The 21,856-nt window shown below is 39.2% G+C and overlaps 1 protein-coding gene across 11 annotated transcripts in view; it reads left to right on the forward strand.

The window, feature by feature from the left end:
- Positions 1-300: 300 nt before the first annotated feature.
- The window catches only part of HECTD2 (HECT domain E3 ubiquitin protein ligase 2), a 70,376-nt gene continuing 48,820 nt past the window's right edge, over positions 301-21,856 (forward strand). For 3 of the 11 annotated variants that reach the window (XR_010412515.1, XR_010412514.1, XM_064595014.1), the window contains exons 1-2: positions 302-554; positions 20,635-20,764. Coding sequence is in view for 6 of the 11 variants with exons in the window: in XM_064595014.1 (XP_064451084.1) it covers positions 417-554; positions 20,635-20,764 (268 nt within the window). In the remaining 5 variants the exon portion in view is untranslated. Of the gene's footprint in view, positions 555-20,634; positions 20,765-21,856 lie in introns of those variants that run through there. The other 8 variants (XR_010412516.1, XM_064595015.1, XM_045878404.3 and 5 more) reach the window with 6 other exon arrangements.

Here is a 21,856-nt window from a genome sequence, read left to right on the forward strand (position 1 = left end):
AGACCCCTCCTCGCCGTGTCTGGCGACAGTCGGCAAACATGGCCGCCCGGCGTCGGCCGCGGCGCCTCCGCTCCCAGACCTCGGGGGCGGCGAGGCTGGCAGCGGCGGGCGCCCGGGCCCGCCACCCGCGAGCGCGGAGTGCGGCGGGGGCGGCCGAGGCGAGAGGCGGGCGGGGGCTGCGGGGAGCGGCGGCCGAGGGCCGGGCGCGCGCGGGGGCGACGGCGGGGCGGGGCATCCGGGCTCGCGCGGGGCCGAGCGCGGGCGCGGGGGCGGCGCGGCGGCGGCGGTTGGAAGCGGCGGCCCAGAGCCCTCTCGCGGCCGCGGCGGCAGCAGCGCCAACCCCAGCAGCAGCCCGGCCCCCGCCGCCGCCGCCGCCGCCGCCGCCGCCGCCTCGCGCTCCCGCCGCCCGGCCCGACATGAGTGAAGCGGGTCGGGTGCCCTCGCCAGCCGCGCCTCCGGAGGTGGCAGCGGCAGCTCCGGACGAGAGGAAAGGGAAGGAGGCTGAGCGCGAGAAGCTGCCGCCCATCGTGTCGGCGGGCGCCGGAGCTGCTGCGGTAGGTGCCGGGCGGGGGCAGCGGGGCGCCCCGACGGCGGGCGTCGGGAGGGAAGGCAGGGGGCGCCCGGTGACCCCCGGGGCCTCCCGCGGAGATGCGCCCAGGCCGTCCTTCCCCGGGCTGGAAGGGGAAGTGTGCCTGGCGGACAGCCGCGAACACTTGAGCTGCACCTTCCACAATCGGGAAATGTTGGGGTGGCCGCGTCCGCTGCCTGTTCTCGGTTATTGTCTGGTTTGGGGGGCCCACCTTCTCTAAAGAAATGACCGGCATCTTGGAGTCGACGTTATCATCTGTTGGGTGAGGGCAAGGTGTCAGGCAGAGGGGAGTGGGTTTTCCACGGAGGTGCCTGCCTGCCTTTGGGACGCGGAGATTTCCCCCCTTCTCTTCGCTTTTCTTTCCCTTCCGCCTTCGGATTGAACAGGCTGTGCGGCGAGTTCCACTTAATTGTGACCTTTCCGTTGCTGTCAGGATAGTGGGAGTTGGGTGCCTCAGTGATGGCTTTATTTTTCATATGGTACAGACGTGTGACGTAAGGTGGGGAAGCTTTTTTAACCTTTTATTTAAACTCAAGTTATCTAAGCTTGACAGGGATGATTTCCCAGCTGGATTTTCTTAAGGATTATTTGGAGAGCGCTCTAAGCCTTCAAACTACATATTGCCGGATGATGTAATGGGACAGCCCCCCCCCTCCCTGTTTTTACTGGTGGTTATGACTCTGGTTACTTTGAAGCGCACACACACAAATTAATCTCTGATTTTTGAGAATTTTATTTGATATAACATTTAAATACTTTTTGAAAGTTTGCTTTGGTACGTTTAAAGGCCATGACTTGTCATGCCTCTGTGCTTGACAAAATAGTAAAAGTTTAGAGAACATGATACATTTTCTTTATTCCTACTTGCAATTCATTTCTTAAAACCTCCCTCTTAAATGACTAAGAAGTTACTAAAATAGCTCACTCTTTAAAGTGTTAGGAATAATGTTTTGATTCTGTAGGTTTTTAAAAAATGTCTAGGGACTGTGATAACTGGAAATTGTTAGAACAGTCTCTGATCATTAAATCAGTGCAGCAAAGTGTGGACAATAATAAAATGACACACATATTAAAATATAGCTACAGTGGAGCGGTAAAGTGGAGTTATGTGCGGTTAGGAATCACTTTGGGAAATGCTTTGAAGGAATTTGTCACCCAACTGCTTGCAGACCCAGTTCTTATGTTGGTACCCTAGGCTTTCAGAGTTTATCCAGGATGTTCTTAACTTGCAAAAAGACAGTGTTTTAAAAGTTCATTCCGGGGCTCCTGGGTGGCTCAATCGTTAAGCGTCTGCCTACGGCTCAGGTCATGATTACAGGGTCCTGGGATCAAGCCCTGCTCCGCGGGAAGCCTGCTGCTCCCTCTCCCCCTCCCCCTGCTTGTGTTCCTTCTCATGCTGTGTCTCTCTCTGTCAAATAAATAAATAAAATCTTTAAAAAAGATAAATAAAAGTTCATTCCTAAATCAGTTGTTTAAAACAATGAATGCATATGCTTATAAGAAACAGTTATATGAATGGGTTTAGGTCCTCAAGTGAGCACCCTTCCCAAAACATATTTATCTCGGTGTAACTGAAAAATTGAAGGTTCAGAATAAAAACTTGGAGAAATTAATATAGTATGGACCCAGGTCTACAGACTGTTTCCCGAAACCCTTGGAGTTTAGAGTTTTGGAATCCAGAGTTTTTCAGATTTTAGAAAGGCAATTCAGTACATATGTCATATATAATATCCACAGTGAGGTCCTGGCCAGTTCTTCATAATCAAGCATGTCAGTAGCTCTGCAGTGAAATGTATGTGTGTTCTCACTAAGAGAGGTAAAGTCAGACAAGTATAAATAGTTCAGATCAGGTTGGATTGTCAGAGTTCAGGTCAGGTACATGTTTTGTCACCATATGAGTTACAAAAACTTTTCAGTTCTAATAGTTTATAGGATTTCAGAAGTGTGAATAAAGGATTATGGACTTTTACTACTAGTCAAACTAGAATAGAGTTCCAATAAATTTTTTTAAAACCTTGAATTAAAGAAAATTGAAGAAAATACGTGTTTGGTCCTCCAGAGGGCAGGAGAGCTGGGATGATATCTGAGTTCACCAGCAGGTGGGGGAAGGTCTTGCTGTGGAAGGACAGGGAAAGACAGTTTGTGGCCTGTTTGGTTGTTTTTCAGCCTCCACTGTGGGTTAGATGAAGCTTCTGGAGGTTTGCTTAGGAACCTGACTGCCATCAATAACTTTTTCTTTGGGCCACTTTAGTGGTTCTTTTTGCCCCAGGTGAACAGTTCTATGTAGACTGAGTTTATGACTCAATGTAACCCTACATTATTGGCTTTTTCCAAAAATCATTCTTTACATTTTTATGGGAGTTTGGAAATAATTTAGAGGGACAGCTCCCTAGAATAAATAGAAGGCCAAGTTATGATGACCCTAAGTAAGCTTGAAGAGTTGGGACTATAGCCTGGAAGTGTAAAGAAATATGCAGGGACCGTGGCGCCTGGGTGGCTCAGTCGTTAAGCGTCTGCCTTCAGCTCAGGTCATGATCCCAGGGTCCTGGGATCAAGCCCCACATCGGGCTCCCTGCTCCGTGGGAAGCCTGCTTCTCCCTCTCCCACTCCCCCTGCTTGTGTTCACTCTCTCACTGTGTCTCTCTCTGTCAAATAAATAAGCAAAATCTTTAAAAAAAAAAAAATGCAGGGGTGGGATTGAGGGTGCTGGAAAAAGCAGCCCTAAAAGTGATTGATCCTAAGACCACCTAAGTGTGAAGGAAGTCTGTTCTAGCCAGGAAGTGCCTAACACAGTCTTCTCAAACCTGAGTGACCAGAGTTTCCCTGGTAGCATGTTAAAATCCTGATTCCCAGATCTCACCTCAGAGCACCGATTTTCAAATTTTGATGCACCGTAGAATCACCTGGGGAACTTTTAGAGCCATCATTGTCCAATTTCAATTGCAAACCAGTTAAATCAATTTCTGTGGATGGGACTCAGACTTTTAAATTCTCAGATATAGCTAAGATTGAAAATTCATGCTTTATGTACTAAATTAAGAGTGCCATGAAATCTGTGTTTTAACTACATTTCTTCAGGTTTATGGAGCAGCATTTGAAATGGACTGGTGAAAGTTATGGATTAAGTCAGTGAGGCACAGCAGAAATCAAGGGTGGTGGGGGGAATAGAAATGTTGGTTAAAGTGGTTCTAATTAGAGATGCTCAAGAGGCTCAAGATAGAGACCTCAGAAAACCATCAGGGTGCATGGTTTGGCCTTGCTGCTGTGGAGAGGTGACACAAGTCCACAGAGTTGAGGAGACTAAGGAGTTGGAAACAGGACATGGATACAAAGGGGTGCTGGTGTGAACATTGAATTTACTGAGGTTGACAAATTGGAGTGGAGGAGACTATTGTAAATTAGTTGCTGATACAATACTGAAGTTAGAAAAAAAAATGGTGAGTAGGGAAGAAGAAAATGGTCAAAGGAAGAGCAGAAATAATAGTGGCTCAGTCGGTTAAGTGTCCGACTCTTGGTTTCCGCTCAGGTCATGATCTCAGGGTTGTGAGATCAAGCCCTGCGTGGGGCTCTACGCTCAGTGTGGAGTCCGCTTGAGATTCTCTGTCTCCCTCTCTCTCCCGCAGCTCACGCAAGCACTTGTGCTGTCTCTCTCTCTCAAATAAAATAAATAAATAAAATCTTTAAAAAAAGAAGAAATAATAGTAGCAAGTGAGGATGAGTGTGACTGTCTACTTCAACATTTAAATCAGGTGAACAGGAAAAGGGAGGAAGTTCTCCACAGGATAGGATAGCAAGGAATGAAATGGGTTTAAGCAAGAGCTAGATTTAATTAAGTCAGGGAGATGAAGGGAAGTGGGGGAAATCAGTTTAGGATTTCAAAGGGAAGTTTGCCCACAATGAAGGCCAGAAGACTTGTCAAGTAGGTGGAAGCTGAGGGGAGGGTTTTGAGGGAAAGCATAAAGTTTGTGGAGAGGATTTGGCAGGAAGTCAGTAGCAAGAATGAGAAGTTCATATACATCGTGTCAGGTGTGTATAAATGAGCTTGGTGAAGCCACTAGCCAAAATGTAACTACCAGTTATTGAACATCTATTATGTTTAGCTTTGGGCCCGATGCTACAGAAAACACAAAAACATGGTTTAAAGAAAATTCCTGCCTCAGAGGAAGCAAGGCTAACACATGGAAACATAACAAAGCAAAGCAGTATGTGTAAGTCACAATGAGCCATAGAAACAATTTGCGCTATAGGAGACCAGAGAAAGGAAATCAATGTGTGCAGAACTGTGAAGAAAGGCCTTGAAGTAAAGGTAATTATTTAAGCTGGCTGGCCATTGAAGGATGATAGGATCTGGATGGGCAAAAGAAAGTGGGATAAGTAATCCAGTGGGGAAAACAACATGAACAAGGCTTAAGGAAAAACATTAGGGAGTAATACAGTGAGCCCAGTGGAAGCATGCTGGGAACTTGTGGGAGGTAAGTAAGATTGCCTGGGGGCTGGAGCCAGATCACTAGGCAGAGAAGTATGGACTTTTTTTTTTTTTTTCTTCCTGTGGTTAGTGGGAAGCCACTGGAGTTGCTTAAATAGAGGAGCGACATAATGAAATCCATGGTAGTGATTAGCGGTAATTAGCCGGGGGGAGGAGGAGGAAGAGTGCAAAGAAGGAGCTTTGAAGTTGGTACCCGAGATAAACAGTTGCATCCACTCAGGTGGTAGCCATGTGATTAACGGGAAGGGATGGAAGAACACACATGATGTGAAACCTTATTAGACAGCAGAATGGAAAAGAAGATTGATACAGAAAAGGATCCTGCAGTTTTCAGACAAGTTGTCTCAGAGAAAAATGTTTACATCAGAAGGCAATCCAGCCAATAGCATTCCAAATAAACATGTGTGTGTGAACTCACATAAACCCTGCCCATCTAGGTGTTTGGAACAATCTTATACATGGAGACTCTTATGCCCTTTGTCCATTGTGTTCTAAACAAGAGGTGAGACAGGAAAGAGTCAAGGTTATGGTGCAATTAATAAACCACAGATATTATAAAAATGCATCATATCTGTATATGCTTAATATGTATAAGTAATATAAATAATAACTAGTATTTGAGTACATACTCTATGCTAAGCATCTTCGCTGTATCTCTTGTTTAGTCAGATTGCAACCAAAAACAATCACAATAACCACTACAATGGTGAGGAAGGTATTCTCATTTCACAGAAAAGGAGTATGAGTCAGAGAGGTTACCTGTTCCTTGCCAAAGGGTAAAATGGCAAGTAAGGAGCAGAGCTTCATTGAAAATTGAGACGTTTCTGGCTCAGAAACCCATGCTCTTCCCGTATACTGTATCTATGATCAGGGCAATGTGGTTCAGAGAAACTGCACCTATAGCAATATTTGTTCTTTTTTGAAAAGAGGATGTGGTCTAGTGACAAGTTTGTTCAAAATTTTGTTAACCAGAGATGGAACTATTATGAAGGAGAAAATCTGTTTTAGGATATCTGCTAGTGTCAGTTTTAATGATGGTATGGAGGAATGAATTTTCTATGTAAAATAAAGCAATCTCATTAAAGAAAAATAATCTGAGGGTCTTGAGACATAAAAAGGAGGGGTGATAGCTATATAAATACATGTCCAGGGTGTCTCTAATTTTGAGTGGGTTGTAAAGTCTGTTTGTCAGGTTTTTTTTTGACTGCATAGCCATTATGTTGCTGCCTGCTTATTCTGTCATTCATAACTAATTCAGGATGTTAGGACACAAGGAATTTGTATGTAACAATTGGAGAAAAGTGGTCATTGTAAGTTGTGAACCAGGGAACCTCCAAAAGTGCATACAGGGTATGATACTGAACCCTCCTCATAAGGTAAGTGAGAAGACTAAATTAATACACATAAAGCATTTAGGAAAGAGCCTGGACAAAGTGAGCACTCAATAAATGTTGGATGATGATATTATTGTTGTTGTTGTTATTGTTATTTGCAAACCAACATCTGTAGCTGGAAAGCTGTTTGTAAGCCAGCCCACCTTTCTAATTCTGTCCTGTGGCTTTGGTACTTTCCTTCATAATCTTCTATATCAAGCTTCCAGTCCTGTACCACCCCATCTTCCTTCTCCTTTCCTACCATGTTTGTGTACATATGCACGCGCACACACACAAACACACTGAATGAAAGGACGTTACGCATTCTCTGAACTCTTCAGGGCTGGTGTATGCCAGGGTCCATATGAATTTCTTTTTGAAGAGGAAAAGAATAGCTTCAAAAAAGGGGTACAGCTAGTGTTATCTTGCCAGAGTAGCAGGTTATTTTGGCATAGTGTTTGCAAATTAACTTGCTTATTTTTAGTTTGAGTTGAGGAAGAGAGAGTAGAGAAAGATCAACAGAAGACAAGTGAGGAAGTGGGTGGAGCTGAGAAAGCTCTGGGAAGCTTTGATTTCCCTACTTTTTCTCCTGTTTTTGTTTTGTTTTGTTTTGTTTCTAGTATGAGTTTATGGGTGAAGGATTCCTTCTTGCATTGCAAAAATGTTAGACTGCTAAGCCTTATATGAAGAATTAGTTGTTCCTAAGTTGATATTTGTAACTTAGTGACATTTTGCTAAGCAATCAAAAACATGTTTTGGGGAATGATTGTAGTAGATGAATATGCCTTTTAAAAATAGAAATTATTGATATTTTACTAATTCAACTGAATTGAAAAGTCTATCTGAAGTCTGAGCCTAGTCATTAAAGAAAGCTCTATTTCAAATTAACTTGGTTTTTATCCACATGTTTTTATTAAAGAACAGCAAACTGGTTGAGGAATTGTGATTGCATCAAATCATACATTTTACAAGTAGTATTTTACTGTGTAACAATAATCTATTGATGCAGTTTTTTTTCTCTTCCTATGTTGTAAAATAAGTGAGTAAAATCTCCTATACCACCGTGCCTTCCTGATGAGTGAACACTGAATTTTCTGTTTCAGGAATAACATTTCTTTTATATTAAGTAGGGTTAGTTTTCAGTAATTTATAAGATTAATTGCATTGTGACTTTTTTGGTGTCAGAATTTTGTTTCAGAATCCACACTCTTATTTCCTAGTCTCCTTTAAAAGAGGTGGCTTGGGGCGCCTGGGTGGCTCAGTTGGTTGGGTGACTGCCTGCGGCTCAGGTCATGATCCTGGAGTCCCGGGATCGAGTCCCGCATCGGGCTCCCTGCTCGGCAGGGAGTCTGCTTCTCCCTCTGACCCTCCTCCCTCTCATGCTCTCTGTCTCTCATTCTCTCTCTCTCAAATAAATAAAAAAAAAATCTTTAAAAAAAAAATAAATAAAAGAGGTGGCTTATATCACTTAAAGAAAGCAATTCCACTTGGACTGGTGCTACTTAGTTTGGGAGGGAAGTTCACACCTTGCAGGTAGCTAACTTTCACATCTTAAAAGAAGGCTGTCAAGCAAAGTTAGCGCTTCTGATTTTATAACCCAGCATCCTAATAGGGAACCCTGAAAAAACATATAAAAAAGAAAAACAAAGTATCTTTACCCAGTAACAGGGCCTAAAATAGTCTCCTTTGTAGACTAAACACAGTTGAGGCCTCTCATCTGATATGGCCCTACCTGGTAATTTAGGTCAGTTTCTATAAAAAGTTGGTAAAGCAGGCTATCTTAAGTGTTGGTAAAGCAGACTATCTTAAGTGTTTTTTATTTTAACTTAAAACATATAAATGTACATTTGTTCACCTGTCTTTTGACACAGTAGCCTTTGCTCAATACCACAGGAAGACACTCTTTGTAAAGTGGTTTTTCTAGGCATTATAGGTAGTTTCTGGACTCATTGATACTGAATGATACATGCAGTATGCATTATATTAGGAGCTCTTGTTGAAATATTTATTTTTGGATTTGAAAAATATATTTCAGTGAGGTATATGGCCCAAAGTATAGATTGCTATGATATATTTATTGATGTATGTATCGATATAGATATGTATTGATACATATATATATATCAGAAATTACCAAAGCAAGACACTCAGTTTTTATTCATTCAGATATCTTTTATTCTTTGTCTATAGAGTATTTTATACCACATTTAAATTCACTACCTTTCCAACAAATCCCTTCTTCCAAAAATGATGTACGGATGTTCTGAATCAGAATAATAATTCTGTTCTTTTTCCTAAGATTGTGTGCTGTATTGGATCTAGTTTAGGAAAATGTGTTTTCATCTGTCTAGATCAGCTCTGTCCAAGAGAAATATAATGTGAACCACATATGTAATTTAAAATTTTCTAATAGCCACATCAAAAAGAATCAAAATAAAGAGGTAAACTTACTTTTAATAATATATTTTATTTAGCCCAGCATATCCAGAAATTTACCATTTCAGTATGTAATCAATATAGACATTGGCTGAACTAAACTACTTCACTCTTTTTCATACTACGTCTTTGCAAATTGTATATTTTACACTTACTAGATATCTGTTTGTATTAGCATATTTCAAGTGTTCCATAGTCCCCTTCAGCAAATGGCCATATTAGTGCAGATCTGGATGATATCCTCTTGTCCTCCCAAGATTTCTTAAATCCATTCTTAGTTTTAATTATTGTTTATCCCTATTGTAGCAGTCCTCAAAGTGTTCTTCTCTTCCACATCCTTATAGAGGTCCATGAGGTCAAAACTACTTTTATGATACTGAGATGTTTTGTCTTGTCTCATTCCCACTCATTCTCCTGAGAGTAGAGTGCAGTTTTCTGAAGGGTACATGACTTGGTATTGCAACAAATTGAACACAGAAGCAGATAGAAGAATCCAAATGTCTTCTGTGAAACCAGATGTTAAAAAATAGATCTGAAAAATGTAAATGCCGCTCTTCTCACTAAGACTTTTTTGTTGTTGTTTGAGAAAATATATTTTCCATAAATGGGTTTATTGTTATCTTAAAAGGAATTGAAACGTGCAACAATTTTTAAGAGTGTAAAGGGATCCTGAGACCAGAAGGCTTGAAAACCACTACTATAATATATGTTGAATTTCCTTTGTTTGTTTGTTTTTTTAAGATTTTTTTTAATTTATTTAACAGAGAGAGACACAGCGAGAGAGGGAACACAAGCAGCAGGAGAGGGAGAGGGAGAAGCAGGCCCCCCGCGGAGCAGGGAGCCCGATGCGGGGCTCGATCCCAGGACCCTGGGATCATGACCTGAGCCGAAGGCAGACGCTTAACGACTGAGCCACCCAGGCGCCCCCTTTGTTTGCTTTTTATTTGGCATTTTGATGACAAGTATTCTACAAAAGTGTATTTTCCAACTAACCAAGTGTTATTGAACATTTTAGAATGCCCAATCATTATTTTTGTATGGAGCACTTTCTAAAATACATATGTACCTCTCAAATAGAAGGTACTGAACACAGTTTAACATGTCCTGTTGATTAGATCCCTGTGTCAGCTTTGCATCCAGAGCTGACCTCACCACAGAGCTCTTGCAGAGTCCATCTGTAGTGTTTGTCTCTTCAGTAAGTAAAACTTCTTCCAATTGACCTGAATAGCTAGAATGTAATATTAATTTTCATTGATATAGTTTAAAACGCAAGCATTTCCCAGCTTGTTCACAAAACTAGTTAAATATGTTTAAAATATGTTATGAATAATGAATTTTGTAGATACAGGAATTCAATTTAAAATATTTTAATTCAAAGACCCTAAGGTAGTGAGATATTATGGCTTTAAAAGTGTTTCATGATGGGACAGAGCCAGCATTTTATTCTTTTATCAGTGATTGGTTTAGAATGTGAACAAAAATGTTTTATCTTCTACAGCAGCTTTTGGGGAATAGAGGATGAGCAAGGTAAATTTTCCCGGAATCTTGAATATGATAGAACTTGGTATTAAGTACAAAAGCTATCATGGAAAACCACGAATATCCTTCTTATTAGCACCTGATGAAATATATGATAAAAAAAAATCAGAAATTTAACTTAAGTGTAGTTTGTTTCTCAGTAGAGGTTGAAAACAGGAATTTGTATAAAAAGTTAAAATAAGGTTGACAGTATTATATGTTAACAATAGCAGAGCAGATACTCTAAGTATTTATTTATATTTTTTGAAATTATTTGTGATTATAAGTAGTCAAAGAGACCATTGAGGTCCATGTTATCTACTTGTGAAATATGATCTTTGATTAGTTATATAATTACTAAATAAATTTTTTTTGCTGTTTATTAAATCCATGGTAGCCTCTGCCTAGAGTTAAGTCTATTATTTATTATGCCAGGTTTAAATATTTTGAGGTTTGTTTCCTCAATGAGTTCTTGATGTTTTTTTCCCCCTGTGTTCCCTATTTGTGCTTATCCTAAATCTGTAACAGCTGGTTGGGTATCCTGCTACTCTCTATTCTTCAACACATCCAACCCACTGCTTATAGGCTGGCCACATTCCAGAACTTCATCCTTAGTGTTCTCCTGCTGTAGGACTCCTAGATTGCATTTTCAAAACTCCTCAGGAAACCAGGTGTAATAATTGTGGTAGATCCAATTCTTAGAAGACTCATAAAGAAATGTTCTCTAACCCTTAATTTAGTCTGATGTTTGATGTCAATACCCAATAGCTTCTTGAGTTGATTCTCTAATTTTTAGTTTACCATGGTACAATATGCTGCCCTGTTTTTCTTGTGAAAGTATGAGGTTATGTGTAAAATTTCTCTTGTACAAGCTAGTGTGGGGCAATGGCTATTTTGTGAGTTAGCTTTTATTAATCTGTAGTGTACCATGGGCGCCTGGGTGGCTCAGTCGTTAAGCGTCTGCCTTCGGCTCAGGTCATGATCCCAGGGTCCTGGGATCGAGTCCCACATCGGGCTCCCTGCTTGGCGGGAAGCCTGCTTCTCCCTCTCCCACTCCCCCTGCTTGTGTGCCTGTTCTCGCTATCTCTCTCTCTGTCAAATAAATAAATAAAATCTTAAAAAAAAAAAAATTCAGAGGCTGACCGTCAGCCTCTGAAATTGTCCGTGATTTGTTTCATGTCATTTCAAGTATAAAGTATCAAGAACATGGCTATCTTAAAACAAGAGACTTAGCAGACCAAGGATTTTTTTCCATGTTTAAGTTTTTTTGATTACAAGAAACAGAAAGCTGGGCCATATATGCCTCCCTTAGGAAAAAGGAGGATTTATTGGAATGATACATATGCAGACAGCAAACTGGAACAGAGATTGGCTGCTCTCTGTGCCTCTGCTCTTCTCACTCTTGGCTGGCACACTTTTCCATATTCCTTCATCTAAAATCTGGAAAGACCTCCTTCTGAGTACATACTACGAAGCATCAATGCCCTTTATGCCAGGCCACCTAATGGGTAGCCACTCAGGCTACAGATGGCTGCCCTTTGGTTGAGCGCCTATCTCTGCTCCCATCTGTGGCCGTTCCTGCACGAAGAATAGCAGTAATGCTTTGAGAACCACAGAAGCAAACATTGGATTTCACAACCATGAAACATGCTCAGTGTATCTTCCCTCAAACCTTTGTACCCTTCCAGCCACTGGCCTTTCTCCCCTTCTGTAAAGCTTCTGGACAGAGCAATCCCTGCTCATTGCCTCCACTTCCTAACTTCCCACTCATTCATTAGTCCAGTTCATATAATTTCTGCCACCACCATTCCCCTGAATCTGTTGTCTCCAGTGTCCCCAAGATTTCACAGTTGTTCATTCAAGTAGGCACATTTTTGACCTAACCACTCTCCATTGTTTAACATCATTGACCACTTTTTTTCTTGAAAGTTGATCCTCCCTTCGTTTTTAACACATCACGTTTTCTTGGATTTCATATCTCCTTGGCCACTGATCCTTTATCTTCTTTGTCAGCTCATATCATACATACCTCAGAGATACTGCAGGTTTAGTTCAGACCACTGCAGTAAAGCAATATCACAATAAAGTGAGTCAAATAAAAATTTTTTTGATTTCCCACTGCATATGAAATTATGTTGACACTATACTGTAGCTTATTAAGTGTATAAAAGCATAATATCCAAAAAACAATGTACATACCTTAACTTAAAAATACTTTATTGTTAAAAAATGCTGACCACCATCGGAGCATTCAGTGAGTCATAATTTTTTGCTGGTGGAGGGTCTCGCCTTGATGTTAATAGCTGCTGACTGATCAGGGTGGTGGCTGATGAAGGTTGGGGTGACTGTGACTGTTTCTTAAAATAAAACAATGAAGCGTGTTGCATCAATTGACTCTCCCTTTCACAAATGATTTCTCTGCAGCATGTGATGTTTTTTGATAGCATTTTACCCACAGTAGAACTTCTTTCCAAATGGAAGTCAATCATCTAAAACCCTGCCTCTGTTTTATCAACTAAGTTTATGTACTAATATACATCCTCTTGACATTTCAACAGTCTTCACCAGAACTAGATTCCATCTCAAGAAACCACTTTCTTTGCCCATCCATAAGGAGCAACGCCTCATCTGTTAAAGTTTTATGATGTGATTGCAGCAGTTCAGGCACATCTGAGACTCCACTTCTAATTGTAGTTCTCTTGCTGTTTCTACCACATTAGCAGTTACTTCCTCCACAGTCTTGAACCCCTTAAAGTCATCCATGAGCGTTGGAATCCACTTCTTCCAAACTCCTGTGGATATTGCTATTTTGACCTCTTCCCATGAGTCACAGATGTTCTGAATGGCATGTAGAATGGTGAATCCTTTCCAGAAGTTTTCATTTGAGATTGCCCAGGTCCATCAGAGGAATTCCTATCTGGGGCAGCTACAGCCTCATGAAATGTATGTTTTAAATATGACTTAGAAATCAAAGTGACTGGACGCCTGGGTGGCTCAGTCGTTAAGCGTCTGCCTTCGGCTCAGGTCATGATCCCGGGGTCCTGGGATCGAGTCCCGCATCGGGCTCCCTGCTCAGTGGGGAGCCTGTTTCTCCCTCTCCCACTCCCCCTGCTGTGTTCCCCCTCTCACTGTCTCTCTCCCTCTGTTGAAAAATAAATAAAAAGTCTTTAAAAAAAAAAAAAAGAAATCAAAGTGACTCCTTGATCCACGAGCTGCAGAATGGATGTTGTGTTAGCTGGCATGAAGACAACATTCAGTTCATTGTACATCTCCATCAGAGTTCCCGGGTAACCAGGTGCATTGTCAATGAGCAGTAGTATTTTGAAAGGCATCTTTTTTTTTTTTTTTTTTTTGAGCAATAGGTCTCCACAGTGGGCTTAAAACACTCAGTAAACCATGTTGTAAACAGATGTGCTGTCACCCAGGCTTTATTATTCCATTTATAGAGCACAGGCAGAGTAGATCTAGCATAATTTGTAAGGGCCCTAGAATTTTCGAAATGGTCAACAAGCATTGGCCTCAACTTAGAATCACCAGCTGCATTAGCCCCTAGAAGGGAATCAGCCTGTTTTTTGAAACCAGGTATTTACTTCTCCTTTCTTCGGAAGTTTTAGATGAATCATCTTCCAATAGAAGTCTATTTCGTCTGAAATAGCAGTAAAAAACCTGTTGTTTAGTGCAGTCGCCTTCATGAGTTAACTTAGCTAAATCTTCTGGATAACTTGCTACAGCTTCTATATCAGCATTTGCTGCTTCCCTTGCACTTTTGTTATGGAGATGGCTTCTTCCATTAAACCTCAGGAAGCAACTTCTACTGGCTTCCAGCTTTCTGTAGCTTCCTCACTTCTCCCAGCCTTCATAGAATTGCAGAGAGTTAGGGTCTTGCTCTGGATTAGGTTTTGGTTTAAGGAAATGTTGTGGCTGGTTTGATCCTCTATCCAGACCACTAAAACTTTCTCTATATCAGCAGTAGGCCTGTTTTGTTTTCTTATCATTTGTGTGTTCACTGGAGTAGCACTTTTAATTTCCTTCAAGAACTTTTCCTTTGTATTCACAACTTGGCTGTTTGGTGCAAGAGGCCTAGTTTTCAGCTTATTTCATACATCAGCGTATCTTCTTCCCTAAGCTGAATCACTTCTAGCTTTTGATATAAAGTGAGAGATATGCAATTCTTGCTTTCACATAAATACTTAGAGGCAATTGTAGGGTTATTAGTTGGCCTCATTTCAATATTGTTGTGTCTCAGGGAATAGGAAGACCCATGGAGGAGAGAGATGGGAGAATAGCCGGTCCATGAAGCAGTCAGAACACAAACATTTATCGTGCCCCAAAACAATTATAATAATAACATCAAAGATCACTGATTATAGATCACCATAATAATAATGATGAAAAAGTTTGAAATATTGCATGAATTATCAAAATGTGACACAGAGACACAAAGTAAGCAAATGCTTTGGAAAAGTGGTGCTGATAGACCTCTTGATCCAGGGTTTCCAAAACCTTCAATTTGTAAAAATGCTGTATCTGTAGAATGCAATAAAGAGTAATAAAAGGAGGTATGCCTCTGTTTCCCACAGTTTTGTCCTTATATTAATTTTTGCCTAACAGTACTACATAACTGTGGCATAATGATAACCCTATCAGTTAGGAAAAAATCCATTATTTTGGCATGAGAAACATGCTTTTGCCTAGCAAGCATTGATTCCTTTTCTGGTCACTCACAAAATCATAGTCTTATAAAACCCAGTCTAGAATTTTCAAGTTTTTACATATTCTTAAACCATACACGCTCTTGTTTATGGTGAGGTGTCAAAGTATGCCTGTTCTCCTGAACTTTGAACTAAAGCATTTTATGTTATTTATTTATTTTGTAATTTATGGAAGGGTTCTGTGATTCTCATTATGCTTCACATTTGGAACTGAAGTAGTTGTTACATTTTGCCATTGCTTTGGCCCAGCCTTCCATGACTCTTCATTCCCTGTCGTCTTGGTTCAGACTTTATTTCTTCTGATATAAAGGTCCTCCAAGGCCTGGTTTAGCTTCTAGTATTATTCCCTCTAGCCTCTTCCCTACACTGCTAACAGAGTAATTTTGCTAGATACAGGTATGATCATGTCTCTCCCTGCTTAGACGTCCTCAGTGATTTTTCCCTTTCGCCTTCCATCCAGCACATCATCTCTATTCCATAGCTTGAGGGCTTCATGATATGGTTCCTGCCTATCTTTCCAGTCTCATCTCACTGGGCCATTCTCCCTTTCCGATTCTCTTTCAACCACACTACTCCCTAAATCCTATTGTTGCTCAGTCTTAGATAACAGTTAACTGTCTTTGACAGTTAGCAGTGAAAAAAACAAAAACCGCCCTTGGTATACTAAATTATTGAAGATATTTAAAGCTAAGTCAGCATAGCTCCATTTCTAAGAGGCCATTCATTGATCTCATTTCACAAATTGGTTATTTTTATTAATTACTATGTATAAACGAAATATATAGTGGATCAAATTTGTTCCCACTAGTATTTAAGATGTTCTGTAGAACAAAACATACAAGTAAGCAAACTTGGCCCTAGTAGTTAATAAAATTTTTATTTAAGTGTCCTAATATTTATAGTAAGATTGATTTACTTTTTCAAATGTATAGTTTATTTTGATTTTATTTTCCTAATCAACATACTAGTTCTGTGAATTTGAGTGTATTGCTATAATTTACCAAGATTATACAAATTATGTAATTTACCAGAAAAAATATTGGATATCACTGTCTTATCTCTTTCTCCAGTTTTCTCTCTCCTCAGGAATCTGTATTATAAATCTATTAGAGATTAGAATTGATAGCTGCTGAATGGATTTGTTGATTGAATCAGTTACTTGTTATTTTTTACTATTCAGAGATTCCACAAGTGAACTAAGCAATGTTCTTTGGGACCTTCTTTTATGGAGAAAGCGTAGAGGAAGAAGTAGGAAAATAAAATATTGAGTCTTTCCTAGGTTGCTAGGACATCATTTCCTTAAAATACACTTAGTTTTTCTCCTTATGTCAATTTCCTCTGCTTACTTGAGTTGCTCCTAAAGCTACCGAATTTCATTCAGCATATATCTGTAAAAGTCGAGAAGATAATGGCCACAAAGGATTGTTGTGGAAACAAGCTGTTATGTGTAACATACCTACTGTCACAGGATAAACTCTTAATAAGTGATAGCTACTATATTGAGAGACTTTGATATATGGTGGTTTAAAGGTACAGACTTGAGGGTCATTCAGAGTTTGAATTCCTACTTACCCGCTCTGTGAACTTATTATATAAGTTCACAGGGCTTGGTACTTCAATTTCCTTATTCATAAAGTGGGATATAAATACATATCTCATAAGAATTGTATGTTAAGGTATTTAATATAGCATCAAGCCTATAGCAAGTACTCAATAAGTGATTTGTTTTACTCTGCTTTTATCACAGGAATAGTCATTTGTTGAACCACTCATTATGTTGTAGGTTTTGTACAAGACCCTAGATGATAGTGTTTATGATTCTGAAACCAGATTCATACCCTACATCTAATAGATTACTTTGTTTTAGTTAGGCAATATGTCTAATAGGCTGGGTCATGTAGACTAATCCTAACAGAAGTATTAATCAGTCTTCACTGAGCCTAAATCTAGTCAGTACGCAAGCAAAATTTCTACTTGTGGCCCTATGAGAATGAATCAGGTGGCCCCCCACCCCCAAGAGAGTAGGAAGTGTGAGAGAGTCAATCCTTGGTAATCGTAAATGTTTTTGCTATATGGTATATGAGCTGATTCTGAAAAGGCAAATGGAAATCAGTTCAGTGGGTTAGGAAGGAGGAGAGGAAAAAGAAACTATTGTGAAAGCAAAGAAATTACCTTTAGAGTAAGGGAGTGAATATTAAGGAAGAAGTTATATTCTATTAAGCATCAGTAAGCTGGAAAGAGCTAGAGCTGAGAATAAACCCTGAGGTAGCTCCATAATTGAATATTGCCCTGGTAATATTTTATTTATAATTATAAAATACAGATGAACTACATACTATGGACTTTACAGTTATTATTTTGTGGAATGTGTGTTAACGGATAGATTCTGTGCTATAGGAAGATTGCACTGTTACATGCGCCTGTGGATCCCTAAATGCTTAGCATTATCTTTTCTTCCCCCATCACCTATATAACCCAAACCCATCCCCTCACCCATCTCCCTTCTGGTAACCATTAATTTTTTCTCTATAATTAAGAGTCTCTCTCTCTCTCTCTTTCCCTTTGTTCATTTGTTTTGCTTCAAAATTCCACATGTGAGTGAAATCAAATGATATTTGTCTTTCTCTGACTAACTTACTTCACTTAGGATGATACTCTCAAGCTCTATCCACGTTGTTGAAAATGGCAAGATTTCACTCTTTTTTATGGCTGAATAATATTCCAGTGTGTATCTATGCCACATCTTCTTTATCCATTCATCAGTCAGTGGACATTTGAGCTCTTTCCATAATTTGGCTATTGTAGATAATGCTGCTCTGAACATAAAGGTGTATGTATCCCTTTGAATTAGTATTTTTGTATTCTTTGGGTAAATACCTTGTAGTGTAACTGATGGATCATAGGGTAGTTCTATTTTTAACTTTTTGAGGAATCTCCATACTGTTTTCCAGAGTGGCTGCACCAATTTGCATTCCCACCAACAGTATAAGAGAGTTCCCCTTTCTCCACATCCTCGCCAACACCTGTTGTTTCTTGTGTTGTTGTTAGCCATTCTGGAGGTATAAGGGGATATCTCATTGTAGTTTTGATTTGCATTTCCTTCATAAGTGATGTTGAGCATCTTTTCATGTGTCTGTTGGCCATCTATATGTCTTCTTTGGAAAAATGTCTATTCATGTCTTCTGCCCATTTTTAATTGGACTATTCATTTTTGGGGTGTTGAGTTTTGTAAGTTCTTTATAGATTTGGGTACTAACCCTTTATCACATATGTCATTTGCAGATATCTTCTCCCATTCCATAGCTTGCCTTTTAGTTTTGTTGATTCTTTCCTTTGCTGTGCAGAAGCTTTTAATCTTGTTGAAGTCCCACTAGTTCATTTTTGCTTTTGTTTCCCTTGCCTCCTGAGACGTGTCTAGTAAGAAATTGCTGCCAAGGCCAAAGAGGTTGCTGCCTGTGTTCTCCTCTAGGATTTTGATGGATTCCTGTCTCACATTTAGATCTTCCATCCATTTTGAATTTATTTTTGTGTAGGATGTAAGCAAGTGGTCCAGTTTCATTCTTCTGCATGTGGCTGTCCAATTTTCCCAACATCATTTGTTGAAGAGACTGTCTTTTTTCCATTGGATATTCTTTCCTTCTTTGTCGAAAGTTAGTTGACCATATAGTTGTGGGTCCATTTCTGGATTCTCGATTCTATTCCATAGATCTATGTGTCTGTTTTTGTACCAGTACCATACTGTCTTGATCACTACAGATTTGTAATATAACTTGAAGTCTGGAATTGTGATGCCTCCAGCTTTGCTTTGCTTTTTCAAGATTGCTTTGGGTATTCAAGGTCTTTTGTGTTTCCATACAGATTTTAAGATTGTTTGTTCTAGCTCTTTTAAAAAAATGCTGGGGGCGCCTGGGTGGCTCAGTTGGTTAAGCGTCTGCCTTCAGCTCAGGTCATGGTCCCAGGGTCCTGGGATCGAGCCCCACATCGGGCTCCCTGCTCTGCAGGAAGCCTGCTTCTCCCTCTCCCACTCCCCTGCTGTGTTCCCTCTCTCGCTGTCTCTCTCTTGTCAAATAAATAAATAAAATCTTAAAAATAATAATAAAAATAAATAAAAAATTAAAAAAAAATTTTTAAATGCTGTTGATATTTTGATAGGGATTACATTAAATATGTAGATTGCTTTGGGTAGTATAGATATTTTAATAATATTTGTTTTTCCAGTCCATGTGCATAGACTATCTTTCCATTTCTTTGTGTCATCTTCAATTTCTTTCATTAGTGTTTTATAATTTTCAGAGTACAGGCTTTCACATCTTTGGTTAGGTTTATGCCTAGGTAGCTTATTATTTTTGGTGCAGTTGTAAATGGAATTCCTTAATTTCTCTTTCTGCTGCTTCATTATTGATGTATAGAAATGCAACAGATTTCTGTACATTGATTCTGTATCCTGCGACATTACTGAATTCATTTTTCAGCTCTACCCAATTTTTTGGTGGAGTCTTTCAGGTTTTTTTATGTTTAGTATCCTATCATCTGCAAAGAGTGAAAGTTTTACTTCTTCTTTGCTGATTTGGAAGCCTTTTATTTCTTTGTGTTGTCTGATAGCAGAGGCTAGGGCTTCCAGTACTATGGTAAGTAACAGTGGTGAGAGTGGACATCCCTGTCTTGTTCCTGACCGTAGAGGAAATCTCTCAATTTTTCCCCATTTAGGATGATATTAGCTGTGGGTTTTTCACCTATGGCCTTTATTATGTTAGCATTATCTTTTTTAATCCTGGTACACCCAAAGTATAATCACAGTGCATAGACAGAAATGAGCTCTAAAAGGTTTATCTTTTTACCTGAATGGTTAAAGTTGCATCAAAAGACAAGAAAACCTTCAATGAATCAACATGTGAAGTATCACATTTATGTTAACTATTGAAAATAATATTTGTGGAGCTCGTAAAAATAGTGTTATCTAAATACAAATTTAAGGGACGCCTGGGTGGCTCAGTCGGTTGGGCGTCTGCCTTCGGCTCGGGTCATGATCTCTGGGTCCTGGGATCGAGTCCCACATCAGGCTCCTTGCTCAGCGGGGAGTCTCCTTCTCCCTCTGCCTGTCGCTCCCTCTGCTTGTGCTCGCCTCTTTCTGACAAATAAATAAAATAAAATAAATCTTAAAAAAAATAAATACAAATTTAAAAGAGCTGTTAACATGAGTGGAGCATGTACAATATACGAGGGGCTGTGCCAGTTACTTTATATGCTTATTTCAGTGAGACCTCACAGTAACCCTATAAGGAAGATACTATTAATACCCTATTTCCAAACTTTATCACTTTGTAGGTATGATACAACTATTCTCATTTTATATTTAAAACAATTTGATCCTAGGAAAGGTAAGTCAGTGTTATATATTTTATCTGTATATCATATATCATCAAGTTAAAATCTGTTTAAGTGTTTATGAATTTCTGCAATAAAATAGTTTAAATATAGCTAGTGGGAATCATGCTGCAATGTTAACTTTTCTGTTTTTAGGGTTTGGACAGAGGATCCAAAGGCCAAATTTCCACTTTTAGCAGTTTTATTTCAACTGTTAACCAGAAGAAAGAAGCCGCTGAAAACAGAAGTTCACCTACACATCTTGCTTTCCCTAACATCAAGAATGGTAAAATAATAATAATGATGATTATTAAAAGTACACATAGTCTGTGTATTTTGGCTGAAAATATATTATCAAACTATTAAAAAGTAGTTTTTTCATAGGTGAAGTTAATACAATATGAAAAAGAAATAAGCTGTATAAATATTTACAGAAAGGAGCAAAATTGTTATTTTTAGGTGATTGTTTCCTAGGGTAAGGTATGAATGAGATACAAAGCTCATGAATAATAGAATTTGGTTAGGCAGCCAGACACTATACAAATATATGAAAATTCAGTATATTTCCTTTACTTGAGGAATAATCAATTAGAAGACTTGATGGAAAAATAATGAAATACTTAGAAATAAACCTAAAAGAAAGTGAGCTAAACCCATATGAGGAAAACTGTAAGACTTTATCAAAAGACTAAAAGGTTGTGGGATGGAAAAACAGCAAGATGTCAGGTATACCCAGTTTACTCTCTACATTTAATACATTTTTCAGCAGTTTTGGGGCGGAGATATTAAAATGATGCTCTATGTGATCCATAAGAATCAGTGTCCAAGAAGATGCAAGCAAAAATAATGAGGGAGCCCCTTCCCCTGTAGTACATATATTATAAAGCTATTTTAATTGCAGTACTGCCGCAAAGACAGCCAAATAGATCAGTAAAATATATAGTACATAAGTGGTATTCAGTTATTCAAAAAATGGAATTAGGATGACTGGCTAACCTGTTGAAAATAGTAACTTGAGATTTTTTTAAACTACAAAAGTACTAGAAGAAAACACAGGAGGTTATTTATATAAAAAATCTCTTGGCATGATAACAATGCCAAGAGCCATAAAACAAAAAATTGACAAGTTTCAGTATATAAGAAAATTTAAAACTTCTGTAGGAATTTTTTAAAGTTATAAAGTATAAACATGTACAAATGTCATACATAGTCTGTGAAAAACATATCCTTGATCATAAAGACTTTTAATAAATCAATAAAATGAACATTCCAATGAAGAAAAGGCAAAGGATCTGAACAGACTAATCAAAAGAGGAAAAATATGAGCAATAACTACACATGTGAAAGGATGCTCAATCTCACTTGTTTTTAAAGAAGT

This window comes from Mirounga angustirostris, unplaced genomic scaffold, assembly GCF_029215605.1.
Source record: "Mirounga angustirostris isolate CCGP_5_RB_7025 unplaced genomic scaffold, mMirAng1.0.hap1 SCAF_6, whole genome shotgun sequence".
Lineage (NCBI taxonomy): Eukaryota > Metazoa > Chordata > Mammalia > Carnivora > Phocidae > Mirounga > Mirounga angustirostris.